At 62.0% G+C, this 12,151-nt stretch overlaps 2 protein-coding genes across 4 annotated transcripts; both read right to left on the bottom strand.

The window, feature by feature from the left end:
• Positions 1-560: 560 nt before the first annotated feature.
• GNMT (glycine N-methyltransferase) lies at positions 561-2,892 on the bottom strand. Of its 2 annotated transcripts, none has more exons than XM_040611518.1 (6): positions 2,604-2,892; positions 2,366-2,493; positions 1,871-1,984; positions 1,229-1,371; positions 953-1,074; positions 561-869 (listed from the first exon to the last, which is right to left on the bottom strand). In XM_040611518.1, the coding sequence occupies exons 1-6, from the start codon at positions 2,807-2,809 to the stop codon at positions 698-700; spliced, it is 885 nt and encodes a 294-aa protein (XP_040467452.1). In that variant the 5' UTR covers positions 2,810-2,892; the 3' UTR covers positions 561-697. The 2 variants fall into 2 exon arrangements, with proteins under 2 accessions (XP_040467452.1, XP_040467451.1); XM_040611517.1 differs by having other exon boundaries at positions 953-1,095; positions 2,604-2,843.
• A 574-nt stretch (positions 2,893-3,466) lies between these two features.
• Positions 3,467-12,123, bottom strand: CNPY3 (canopy FGF signaling regulator 3). 2 transcript variants are annotated; one of them, XM_040611520.1, is made up of 8 exons: positions 11,927-12,123; positions 11,493-11,804; positions 8,573-8,614; positions 5,317-5,440; positions 4,959-5,055; positions 4,383-4,505; positions 4,095-4,212; positions 3,467-3,973 (listed from the first exon to the last, which is right to left on the bottom strand). In XM_040611520.1, exons 1-8 carry the CDS (start codon positions 11,976-11,978, stop codon positions 3,753-3,755), a joined length of 1,089 nt encoding a protein of 362 aa, XP_040467454.1. In that variant the 5' UTR covers positions 11,979-12,123; the 3' UTR covers positions 3,467-3,752. The 2 variants fall into 2 exon arrangements, with proteins under 2 accessions (XP_040467454.1, XP_040467453.1); XM_040611519.1 differs by lacking the exons at positions 8,573-8,614; positions 11,493-11,804; positions 11,927-12,123 and adding an exon at positions 7,397-7,865.
• Positions 12,124-12,151: the final 28 nt, after the last annotated feature.

Here is a 12,151-nt window from a genome sequence, read left to right as displayed (position 1 = left end):
TGCCGGCATTCCATGCACGAGGCCCAGGTGCTGCACGCCTGTAGCCCTGTTGCTCCAGCTCGGGCACCTGTGCGTGTTGAGGCAGCACTGGCCCTGACCGCAGCACACCGCTGGATCTGGCCACCACCTCTTCAGGGCGGGCCAGGAGGGAGCTGCAGCAAAAGTGCCAGCGGTAAACGGGAGCCTTCCCCGCCCTGGGAGCTCTGGCGGGGAGTGTGGGTACCCCTGGATGGGGCTGAGGAGTATCAAAGCATGGGGTCAGCGCATGGCTGGAGGGTGCAGGGGAGAAAACCAGTTGCCGTACCCCGCAGCGAGCAGTGCTGCAGCAGGCTCAGCAGAGATGTAAAGCCATCCAGGAGCCAGCCCACCCTTGCCTCTGCTTTAAGAGGAATCCCCTGCCAGGTATGACTGGCACCTGCAGCTGAGGTGCTGGCGGGTGAAACGGTGCCTGCACCCACCCCATTGCTCCCCCAGGCTGGGCACCTCCTTCCCCAGGAGCCCTGAAGCGGCTTGCGGCCACCCCCTCGCCCCATACCCCGCTCACACACGGACACACCGGCTCCAGTAGCTCTCATGAGTGCTCTTAATCAAGGAGAGGGGGCTCCCAGGTGCCTTTCGGCGATGTCCCCAGCACCCCCACTTGTCCCCAGAGCCGCTCGCAGCTCTTGGCCACCACAGTCCCATCTCTGTGGCCCCCTCAGGCCATCTTCTTCACTACGTGGATGAAGTAGCAGGGGACGTGGGCCTGCCCTGGCGTGTAAGGCTGGAAGTCTCCCAGAACGCTGTGCTGGCACTTCCCCTGGAAGGCGCCTTTCAGCAGGGCTGTGAAGGCCTCCAGCCGGTGCGGGTAGTACGAGAGCCGAAACTTGCTGCAAGGAGGCAACGACGGTGAGCGAGGCATGGCACCAGGTGCTCACCCCGTGCCAGGAGCCACCCCCGCAGCCCCTCTCACCTCAGCTCTGGGGCTGCCCCTGCTTCGGCAGGGGGGACCTGCACCGTGTAGTCCAGGGTCACCATGTGTGCTTTGTTGTTCACCAGCAGCACCGAGGTGGTGATGTCCTTGGTCAAGTCACTCTGGGGACCACAGGAGGATGTCTGTGTTCCGCAGGGACTCAGTGGCCCCCAGCCTGGGCACAGCCCTGCTCCCTGCCCCTGCCAGGCCCCCCCGGGGCCAGGGGGGCTGGGGCAGAAGGGAATGGGATGGGGGCAGGGTCTGCCGGCCACCCACCTTGTAGTAGATGTTCTTGCCAGGTGGTGCGCAGCCCGTGGCCAGGATGTGATCGTAGTTGCGGTGGTCGATGACCAGGACGCCCCCGGGCCGCACCATGCTGGCAATGTTCCTCAGGGCCAACTTGTGGTCACTCTGGTCCCCTGGGGAGGAAACCATGGCGTCCCCAGGCACTGGCCAGCCTCTGTGGCACAGCCTGCAGGGTCCCATCTTGCCCACATGCACGCACACCCAGAGCTGCCCCCACCATTCCCCCCGCCCCAGTCTCGGCTTGGAGAACCCACAGCCCCACCCATGGTATGAGATCAGGCACGTTCTCAGCCTCAGTGGGGCAGAGCAGGCCACGTGGGGAACCCACCGCCCGGCCTGTGGCACAAGTCTGGGTGTGCCTCCAGCCTTGCCAGAGATGTGATACGGCCGCACACGGCTCCGCCACCACCACCGGCCCCAGTGGCCCCGCTCGCACCACAAACCAGGGCACAGTCTGAGCCTCTCCGCAGACACGCATGACACAGCAGCTCCACCGCGTGTAACCAACTGCCCTGCTCACTTATGGCATGAGTTAGGGCACGTCCTCAGCCTGCTGGAAGATGCGGTGTCTCTACGTGTGCGTACGTACCCACACACCCCCCCACAGCTCACCTTTGAAGTCAGGCAGGTGTGCGAAGGAGTTGCCCAGGCAAATGACCGCGTCAAACCCATCCCCCGGCTTCTCCAGGTCCTTCTCCAGTGTGAGCCAGTTGGCCTCCTCGATGACTGCAGCACGGGGGCGAGGGTGAGGGCAGGGGCACCCCGCCTGCTCAGCAGCCCCCCCCCATGCGCCAGCCCCCCACCCCAGCGTAGCCCAGCCCTCCCTTGGCCCCTGTGGGTGCTGCAGCCGGCCTGGGGCCAGTGGACGGGCGAGGGCCGTGGCCTGGGCTTGCCAAGCGGCCGGCAGTGGCAGGTCCCTGCCCGTCCCTGCAGCGAGGCCACCCAGCCGGCAGCACCCAGCGAGGGGCCCGAGCACCGCGTGGGGCCGGGGACAGACGCCGGGGACCTGGCGAAGGCCCCGGGAGGGGCTGGGGCAGGGACCCCTCCCCGCGCCAGGGTGGGATGTGGGTGTCTGCACGCCCCTCCCGGCCCCCGCGGCCCCCGCACCCCATCGGTCGAAGGGCTCCTCCTTGCGCCGCTCCCAGCGCTCCTTCAGCGCGTACTTGAGCATCTTGTCGCTGGCGTCGACGCTGGTCACCTGGAAGCCCTCCTCCAGCAGCATGATGGAGTCCACCCTGGGGACAGGGCTGTCAGCGGGGCCGGGGGGCGAGGGGGGCGGCCGGGGGCGGCGGGGCGGGGCAGGGGGGCCCCGGGGGGCGGGCGGGCGCGGGGCGCGGGGCCTCACCCGGTGCCGCAGGCCACGTCCAGGACGGAGCGGCAGCGGTGCTGGCGGAGCAGCGCCAGGAGCCAGCTGCGGTACTCGGCCGTGCGGCCCCGCGTGTCCCCGATGTACAGCTGCCACACGCGGGCCGCCCGCCCGTCCGCGTACTGGTCTGGCAGCCCCTCCGCCGCCACCCCCAGCGACCGCGTCCGGTACACGCTGTCCACCATCCCGCCGCGCGGCCCCGGCCCGGCCCCGGCCCCGCTCCGGCCCCACTGCACCGCGCCCCGCCCCCCGCCCCGCCCCCGCCCCCCGCCCCCGGCGCCCGCCAATCCTGGCCGCGCCGGCCCCCTGCGCCGCCGCCAATCACCGCCCCCGCCACGCCCCCCGCGGGTCAGGGCCCCCTCGGCCGCCCCCCGGGGTCCCGCAGCAGCAACCCATCAAGGGTCCCACATCAGCGGCCGTCAGGGGTCCCGCGTCAGCTGCCCCTCCCCCTCAAGTCCCGCACTAGCCGGGCTGGGGTCCCACATCCCTCTCTAGGGGGTCTCACGCCAGCTGGGCCGGGGTCCCACATCAGCTGCTGCCCCCATACATCCCACACCCGCTGGGCTGGGGGTGCCGCATCAGCAACCCGTCAGGGGTCTCACAGCAGCTGGGCTGGGGTACCGCAACAGCTGCTCTCCAGGGATCCCCAGCAGCCAGGGTGGGGTCCCACAGCAGCTGACCCCCTCAAGTCCCACAGCAGCCAGGCCAGGGTCCTGCATCAGCTGGGCCGGGGTCCCACAGCAACCACCCCGCCCGGGCCAGAGAGTGGTATCGGAGCCCCCGCCCGCAGCAGGAGCTGCCCCTGCCCTGGCCCGGCGGGTGAAGCAGGGCCAGCAGCGGCGTTCTGGGGAAAACGTCTTTATTTACAGTGTGGCAGGGCGCAGGCACCGCGGGCAGGACGAGGAGCCAGCGCTGGGGCAGTGCCTGTGATCAACTGCACCTGGAGCTGCAGCAGAGAAGCCACAGGGCTGGGCCGGGGGCTCCGTGCCACCCCCCTGCCCAGAGGGTTGCACCCAGGCTGGCAAGTCAGCTCCAGCCTCCCCCATGTCGCCCATGCCGCAAGTCCCTTCTCCTTTGGTCCCCGCCAGTGCCAGCAGGGTAAGAGCCCCGGGGGCTGGGGCTGTGTGCCTACAGCTCATCGGCCGGGCTGTGGGTGAGCGGAGCCTCCTCCTGCACCCCGCTCTCCTCCAGGGCCTCCCCCGCAGCCGGGAGGCTGGCAGCCCCCTTGCTTTCAGCCCCCTCGCTCTCATCCTTCCGGCTCTTCTTCTTCCTGCTCTTTTTCTTGCTCTGCTTCTCCCCCACACTTGCCAGGTCACCCTTCTTGCCTGTCCACTTCTCTGCGAGGCAGCCTGGGGAGGAGAGGGGCAGAGGGAGCCCTGAGGGAGAAGTGGGGCTCCCCCTGCCCTGGTGGGGCTCTCCCCCATACTCCCTAGCACACCTGCGCTGCCCCTGGCAGCAGCCAGGACTTACTTGTGTCCTTCCCTTTTAGCACGTGGTTGGCACAGAGAAACTGTGAGAGATCCTCTGTCTGGTGGTTCCTGTACCAATCCTCGATCACGTCTTCATACTCCTCCACCAGCACGTCGCACTAGCATGAAGACGAGAGCCTAGATCCGGCCACGTGCTGCCAGGGCAGGACAGGGCCACGGCAGCGGGTCCTGCTGACACCCCCATTCCCGGCAGTGCACCCCCAGATGCTCTCTCCCCTGTGCTCCAGCCCATACGGTCGCTGGAAGCCAACCCCACCACGCCGGGTACCTGCTTTTTGAGGTCAGCCACCTCAGCAGAGGTCTCGTTCCATAGCTCATAGGGAATGTCCATCACCACCTTGACGCCCTTGTGCACCAGGTTGTGCAGAGTCTCGAAGGTCTCTGACATGCCCTGGGGGAGCGGTGCCACCCAGTGAAGCAGCGCTCCCCCCCACCTGGCTCCAGCTGCCCCTTCCCGGCACCAGCCACATGACCGTGCCCAAGGACATGGGTACAGGCAAACCAGCTGCAGTCAGGGTCCCCAGGGCATCAGCATCACCAGGATGGGGCTCAAACGGCGGCCAGTCCGCCTCTACACACCCGGTCCCAAAAACAACAGGGGGACATGAGCCAGGCAAGATGGCCCCTGGCTGCCTCCCTGCAGGCGAGGGTGGCGGCCTGCCCACCCCCTGAAGGACAGGACCCCACACCTGGCCTGGGGGACAGTGCTGGGGTACATGCAGCCTTGCACGCTAGGTGCCGGCAGGGGATCCAGGGGATGGGGCAACAAAGCCCAGCTCGGTGCCCCTGCAGTGCAGGGGTGGGAGGAGGGTTTGGGAGCAAGGGGCTGCAGGACAGCCCTCACCTTTGCAAATCTGTTACTGCCGCTCCTCTCTTTGTGCAGGTTGTAATCCAACAGGCGCTTGCAGATGTTCTCCGTCACCTCGATTAACCGGATGTCCCTGCATGGAGAGGAGAGAGGGCTCAGGCTCGGCACGGCCCCCCAGGAGTAGCCCCAGCCCAGCCAGTGCGATGGGGCAGTGCTTTGCGGCTGCCAAGCGGAAGGGGCATCCCCCAGCTGCCCACTCTGCCCAGCCCACCAGCCCTGGCACGGTTTAATTTTCTGAGATGTGCACAGTGCAGCCTGCCTGCAGGCTCCTGAAGCCCCCGGCCCTGCAGATCGCAGGCAGTGACAGCAGCCCCTGCATTCCCCCCTCACTTACGACTGCGTGTACTTCACAGCAGAGCCCTTCCCATCCAGGAAGCCATACTTGGTGTCAATCACCTCCTTGGTCTTGCCAGTCTCCTCAAAAGCTGATTTCAGCTCCACTGCCACATACTTGCACACTGCAGGAAGGAAAGCACAGGCAGGTCAGGGGTTTTCACTGCTCTGGTGGGCAGCGTGACACAGAACAGCAGTGGAAACAAGCACCAGGAGTCGGGTGCACCCAAGCTACCGTGAGCAGGAAACAGATGCCTCAGCTATTCAAAGAAATAACTGGGTATGGCTCAGCCAATTCCACTGGAGATTCTCTGAAGAAGGAACACTCCTATCAATGGCGTAAGAGCATCCATGCAGCCAGCTGCTGTGGCACAGCTGAGAAGGCAGACTGCGCCTCCATGTTTCCCAGCAGTCCCAGTTCGCAGCCACCAGAGCACTGGCCTCTGCACCACAAGTTGCTCCCCTTTCCCTCCTGGAACAGCATGGGGCCTTTTTGCAATGCAAACCCCAGTGTGGGTCGTAGCCCCGCCTTGTGACACCAGCACAACCCATCCCAGTCCCTCCAGTGCCCTGGGGACGTGAGGGCTGTGCTGGGGATCCAGCAGCTGGTAGTGCTCAGCGAGCCAGGTGACAGGACAAGATGCTGGCCACAGACTGTGCCACCACATGAGAGGCTGTCAGCCCCAGCAATGCTGCACGGGGCACCGCCTGCAGCAGAGACTACAGCACCAACAGAGTGCACGTTTGCTTTTATGAAAACTAAAAGGAAACAAAAGCTTTATTCCTTCTGTAACAGGGTCCAACAGAGCTATAGAAACATAGAGCAGAAGAGAAATGTCTCAGCAGTTTACAAGTGGAGATGTGGAGGGATGGAAGCCAGGCATGTGGTCCTTCCTCCCCTGAAGCCAGGGTCCTAGTAGGCTGGAGAAAACTTTGTCCTGTGCTGTGGGCTCCTGTTTGCTAGGAGCCATCTCTTCTTCAAGCCCCACTTTGGGAGAAAGGTCAGGCCCCAGCAGGAACAGTCTGACAGTGACGAGCACTGCATCTTCTCCCAGGCAATGGCAGGAACAGAGCGATGTGCTGCAGGCAGGAAGAGAGTGAGGTGGCTTTTCCAGGGCTGCTGTGCCAAGAAGCCCTGCATGCACCTCCTGCACTTTCCTTTCTCTGCTGACACCAGGGGCTGGAGGTGACTGCAGCCATTTCTCAGGTGGAAAGAGTGCTGCTCCCTGCAGCCCCTCTGGACTTAGGCCTCGAGAATGTCTCTCTCCACACACCTGCTGCAGCATCCCCACACACACCAGGAGCACTCACTGCTGGGTCCGGTTATCCAGATGCTGCCCATGGCTATCGCTGCATGCTGACACAGGTTCCAAGCCTGGGCAGGAAGAGGAGCAGTGCGTGGTCAGTGCTCGCTATGGTGCTTCTCCAAGGTTACACAGGTGTCACAGCACAGCTCAGACAGCAGTGTCTCCAGAGCTGCTTCCCCGGCAGGGAAAGCTTTGCAAAGAGCTCTAGAGTTTCATTTCTTCCTTTTCTCTTTGCTGCCAAGCTCCACGTGTCCCTGCACAGCAAAGACAGAGGAGACCACGGCAGACAGCAAAGGTCTGCCCTGGATTGCTTGCAAAGCCTTTGAATCCTTGTGAATCAAGTGGCTGCTCAGGGAGGAAGTACAACTGGGGCTGAACTGCAAGCAGCGGAGACGAGCAGCCCCAGCGATGACCCGCCAGGCAACGTGCCTACTGGAAACAGCAGCGACTGCTGGGGCGCCCCTAAACCTTTCACCTAGGGGACAGAAGCCAGCCACCAGCAGGGACACGCTACAGAGGCTCTGCTCCGCTGCCGGGGCACCGCAGGGCACCCGCTCCCACCCAGACACACAGCAGCAGCCGCCACTGCCAGGCGCCCCTGCACTCTCCAGGGCCCGGGGACAGCCGGGCCTACCGCGGGGCAGGCCGCAGTCGAGCTTCAGGGCCTCCGCACCACTAATCCCCCGACCCGGGCAGCCGGCGGGCGGGATTCCGCCGCTAAACCGAACCCAGGCGCTCCAGCGGGGCTCCCAGGAACCCCCCGGCCCCGCTTACCCTCGCACTTGCTGGGCAGCCGCACCCAGTCCGAGTCGTCGCCTCCTGCCAGCGCCGCGGCCAGCAGCACCAGCGCCGCCGCCGCCGCCATGGCTCCGCTTCCGGGGCCACGCTTCCGGGAGCGCCCCGCCCGCCCCGCCGGGCAACCATAGCAACCGCGTGGCATCGGCCAATGGCAGCGGCGCGCGTGGCCCGCTCGACCAATCCTCGCCCGCCCGCCGCCAGCCAATCCGAGCGATCCCAGGGCCCGCGGGCCGCCCCGCCGAGCCCCCACGTGGGTGGAGGCGGGAGCGCGCGTGGCCCCGGTCCGCAGGCCGGGGGGCGGGCGCGCCCCGACCCTTCCCGGGTCCCCGACACTTTCCCCTGCCCGGAAATCCGGAGATCTGCCCTTACCCTCAGGTGGCTGGGGTCCCCTGCCCCGCACCCGGATAACTCGGGGCCCTCTCCCTAACCCAGGTAGCTGGGGCTACTCTCCGGCCCCCCGGCCATGCGGGGTCCCCGCCACCCCCAGACCCGTAGCTGTAGCTGCCCTCCCTTCCCACCCACACAGGCTTCACTCCCTGCCCCCCTGAACAACACAGGGTCCCTCTCCCTCCAGCACTTGGGGGGCTCCCCCCCCACCTCCAGAACTGTTCGGGTGCCCCCCGCGCTGCCCGGCCACACCAGTGGGACTCACCCCTCGGGGCGCGCCTCCGCCTGGGCCCTCAGCAATGGGCGAGGAGGACGGAGGTGAGCAGGGCATCGCAGAGCGCGACCTTCAGCAGCACCACCCGCGCGGCCACCAGCAGGGCTGCCGAGGTGCGCGCTGGCGGCACTGCAACAGAATAGACGAGGTGACACTTGGCACAGGCACACCGTTGTTCCCATGTCCCCTCCGGGGCTGTGACAGGGCCAGCGCAGGGGAAGCATTCCAAGACTTCAGGTCAGACAGGCTCCCTGGGGGTCCGTTGTGGGTTTTTGTCACCCTCGCATCCCCCTTGTGCTAACCCTGAGAGCAGGCTGGCTCCGACCCACCTTCCCTACTGAGACGGAGCTTCATCCCACCTAGCCAGCCCCACGATGCTGTGGGGACCCACCTCGACTGTGACACGGCCCCACTCAGCTCCCTGCCAGCAGCCCAGCAAGGTTTCCTCCCCGGCACCAGCACTCCTGCTGTGGCAGGGCCCGGAGACTCACCTGCCATTCCACCAGGACACGGCTCTGCTGCTGCCTCGCTGCCTGTGGGATGAGAGCACGGCTGAGGAGGCAGCAGCAGGTCAGTGCCAGATGTACAGCGGGGCCAAACGCAAACCCCTTCCTGTGCCTGCCTGTGGGGCAGTGCTGGGGGGCCCACACCTGCTCCCCACCAGCCATCCTTGGGGGACACCAGTGCATGGACGGGCAGGGGTGCGGCGAATGAAGAGACGGGACGCAGCTTGATGCAAGCAAATGTCAATTTATTGTACAGAAGCACCAGTTTATAGACACTTTCAGAAGCTGCGCGTTTTAAACAGATTGGTTCTTGAAGCTAAGCCTTGCATACTAGGCAATCCTCTGATTGGTGGTTAGCTGCCATCAATTAACAACAAGGTGTTATCTTTCCTTGGCGCCATCCTTGGCGCCATCCGCCCCCCACCCCCCTGTGCTCTGCAAACATGCCTCATCATGTTAATTGTTGTCTAGACAAGCTCGAGCAAATTCCCCTCAGCTAACTGATTGCCGCGCATGGTCCCAGTTTGCAGACCGCTCCTGCATCTCCCCCTTCCTGTTGCACAAAAAGAACCTTTGGAACCGAACAAGTAAAAACAAGGTATAAGTAATAGAACAAATAAAAAAGCAACTAAGACATTATCAGTGTCAAAATAACCCGCTGTCTCTGTTCCGTACAATTTTACAATTTCCCCTTTTTGTTTTTGAGCAGCTAGTGCCAGGTTTGCCATGTTCTGCAGGGCCCTTGCAAACATGACAGCAACCAAGGTAATAGCAAACAAACAATACTGCCAATTGATTGAATGAATGCCAAAAAAGGCTGAAATTTTCTCAGATTTTGATAACATGTTGCTGCAATGGGGCGCCTAAAATCCACGCAGCGCATACCATCAGAATCCTCACAGCCATATCCTTGAACCAACAACAAAAAGCAGTGGCAATTTTGACTCACATTCTTAACTGCCTACCAAACAACGTGATTTAACTCTTTAATGCTTTCCCTGCTGTTACTCCGGATAAGAGAAGAACGGCTGCGACACGTTCCCATCACAGCCTCCCACTACATTAACATCTACAGAAAGACAATTATCGACATTCAAAGTGTAAACAATATCATCTTCTTTTGGATTAACATTATACATAGGTGGAAGGGCACACCAAACAAGAGCTGGTTCAGTCAAAAAGTTCAAAACATAGCATGCCTTCTCTGAACATACCTCTGGGGTCATTCCCTTCATTCCCTCTCTTTTTTATGCAAAGAGAAACACTTTTACCATAACAGAGAAGCCCCTATTTACATCTCTGAGCCAGGACACAAACCGCAGCTGTATGCTCCACCAGGCTCAGGGCAGGAATCATTCATGCAGTTACACAGCTATATATCTCTACAAGCATGCAGACACCTATTAAACACTAGATAACCATGTTTATCTTTCCTGTTCTCCTTCACAATACCTAGTTGTTCTCTCATTATGAATCCTCCCTTCCCCCACTGCTTTGCTTAACTCTTTCACAGCCTCGTATTGCACAGGCTGCCACTCTGCAGGTTGATTTGTCTGACAAAATACTGAACATGCCATAGCGACTCCCAAAACCCATCACTGAAGTGTTTCCCACTTGCATTCCTGCCACCAATCCCTCAGACCCCCTTTCACCCTCCCCAGAAAATACAATCAATGCATCAGGAGAGACAAGGGGGTGGGGGAAAGGTCTAGCTCCTTTTCCAGATCTATAGGACCTGGATCAAAAGGTTTATCAGTGTCAATAAAATCATTGTCCGAGTTGTCCTGTTCCCGTGCTTGGTCCTGTGTTGTGAGGGTCGCTGCAATCAGTGACAGAAGCTTTGGGGGCAGAGGAGGTGTGGACGGAATCGCCATCGCTGACGGTGTCTTGAGAAGAGTCGTGCTGTCGGTGGAATTTACAGCTTCCTCTGGTTTAGCACCGTTAGTAGAATTAGTCCACACTTGGCAAAGAGTAGTCAGAATTTGCCACCAAGATGCTAAATGCATTCCCGACACGGAGTTCCCCTCCGCGGCAGCATCATACAATTGGCTGCTGTATGTGCACACTTTCATTCTTTCAAAGTCTCTAAAGTTTCTTGGCTGCTCACCTGTCTCGATGAATACAGGTGTTATCCTCGGGGTTTAGGTTGTCCGCCTGGTCCAGACAGCAAGACGATCGTTCAGCCAAGCCGTCTCCTCCGGAACGCAGCCCTCTTCCACGAGCTGTCTTTGTTCCGTCCTTATTCTTCCAAGGCTTCGGAACACCACCATAGGGGTCACCATTTGAGGAAACTGAGGCACGGACTCCCTGATCTGACTAGAAGACCCTTCATGAGTCCATATACGTCTCTTTCTGGGGACGAAGCCTGATTCCCCATTACGGATTTCCCACAGCTCACCTCTCAACTCCGGAGGGATTTCTGCCGGCTCCTGCTTCCTTTCAGCAGATCATTCAAAGTTCTGTGGGATTCGCTGCATGTCGCTCAGATAGGCGATTCGAGAGCCCTTCACGTCAGATCCTTAAACGCATCACGTCGGGGTCACCAATTTGCGGCGAATGAAGAGACGGGACGCAGCTTGATGCAAGCAAATGTCAATTTATTGTACAGAAGCACGAGGTTTTATAGACTTTCAGAAGCTGCGCGTTTTAAACAGATTGGTTCTTGAAGCTAAGCCTTGCATACTAGGCAATCCCCGATTGGTGGTTAACTGCCATCAATTAACAGCAAGGTGTTATCTTTCCTTGGCGCCATCCTTGGCGCCATCCGCCCCCACCCCCCTGTGCTCTGCAAACATGCCTCATCATGTTAATTGTTGTCTAGACAAGCTCGAGCAAATTCCCCTCAGCTAACTGATTGCCGCGCATGGTCCCAGTTTGCAGACCGCTCCTGCACAGGGGGCCATACCTGTGATGTGGATGGGGCTGGAGCTGTGGTCTGGGGCGGTCCTATTGGGCCCCACATGGCAGGAGATATCCCCCTCATCCAGAAGGTCATCGGGGAGGAGGGAGACAGTGCAGACAGTGCCACCATCCTCCTGGGAGACCCCATAGGCAAAGGAGTGCAGGGCGCTGCCGTTCCCGCCAGAGATCCAGACGGTGTGGCCTGAGCCAGGGGCCAGGTCACTCACCACGCAGACCACCAGCTGCCGGCGCTGCCCAGCCAGCACCATGCTCAGCGGTGGGGCCAGGGTGGGCAGTGGTGCAGCGGCCCTGCCAGCTGGCAGCGGAACAGGGGTTAGGGGCACTGTGTCCCCAACGTGTCCTACATGCAGCCACCAGGCTGGATGGCCTGCATCCCTCCCGCCTGTCCTAGGCCTTGTCCCTCCTGGGGGTACTCACGGGGCAGCAGCGGGAGCAGTGCGGCAGCCAGCAGCACCCAGGTCACCTCCATAGCAGCCACTGCCTGTGGGGCTGCCAAGGGCTCAGCCCCAACCGTCACCGCCAGCTGCGTCACCCAGCACCTGGTGTCGCGGTGGGGCACCCTCAGCCTGGCAGCTCCCGCTTCCCTCGGCGGCGGCACCGCTGTCCCCCGGCTCCCCTGCAATGGCGCTGCCCGCCTCCCCC

Source organism: Falco naumanni, chromosome 12 (assembly GCF_017639655.2).
Source record: "Falco naumanni isolate bFalNau1 chromosome 12, bFalNau1.pat, whole genome shotgun sequence".
Lineage (NCBI taxonomy): Eukaryota > Metazoa > Chordata > Aves > Falconiformes > Falconidae > Falco > Falco naumanni.
Note: the sequence above shows the minus strand (reverse complement) of the source record. Positions and strands in the feature narration are given on the sequence as shown.

Coding starts and splice junctions, on each gene's coding strand:
- CNPY3 (XM_040611520.1), bottom strand. CDS start 11,978: ATGGAGGTGACCTGGGTGCTGCTGGCTGCCGCACTGCTCCCGCTGCTG. Junction 4,213..4,382: donor TGGCTGACCTCAAAAAGCAG/GTACCCGGCGTG, acceptor TCTTCATGCTAG/TGCGACGTGCTGGTGGAGGA. Junction 3,974..4,094: donor GCTAAAAGGGAAGGACACAA/GTAAGTCCTGGC, acceptor TCTCCTCCCCAG/GCTGCCTCGCAGAGAAGTGG.
- GNMT (XM_040611517.1), bottom strand. CDS start 2,809: ATGGTGGACAGCGTGTACCGGACGCGGTCGCTGGGGGTGGCGGCGGAG. Junction 2,494..2,603: donor GACGTGGCCTGCGGCACCGG/GTGAGGCCCCGC, acceptor CCCTGTCCCCAG/GGTGGACTCCATCATGCTGC. Junction 870..952: donor GGGGCAGCCCCAGAGCTGAG/GTGAGAGGGGCT, acceptor GCCTCCTTGCAG/CAAGTTTCGGCTCTCGTACT.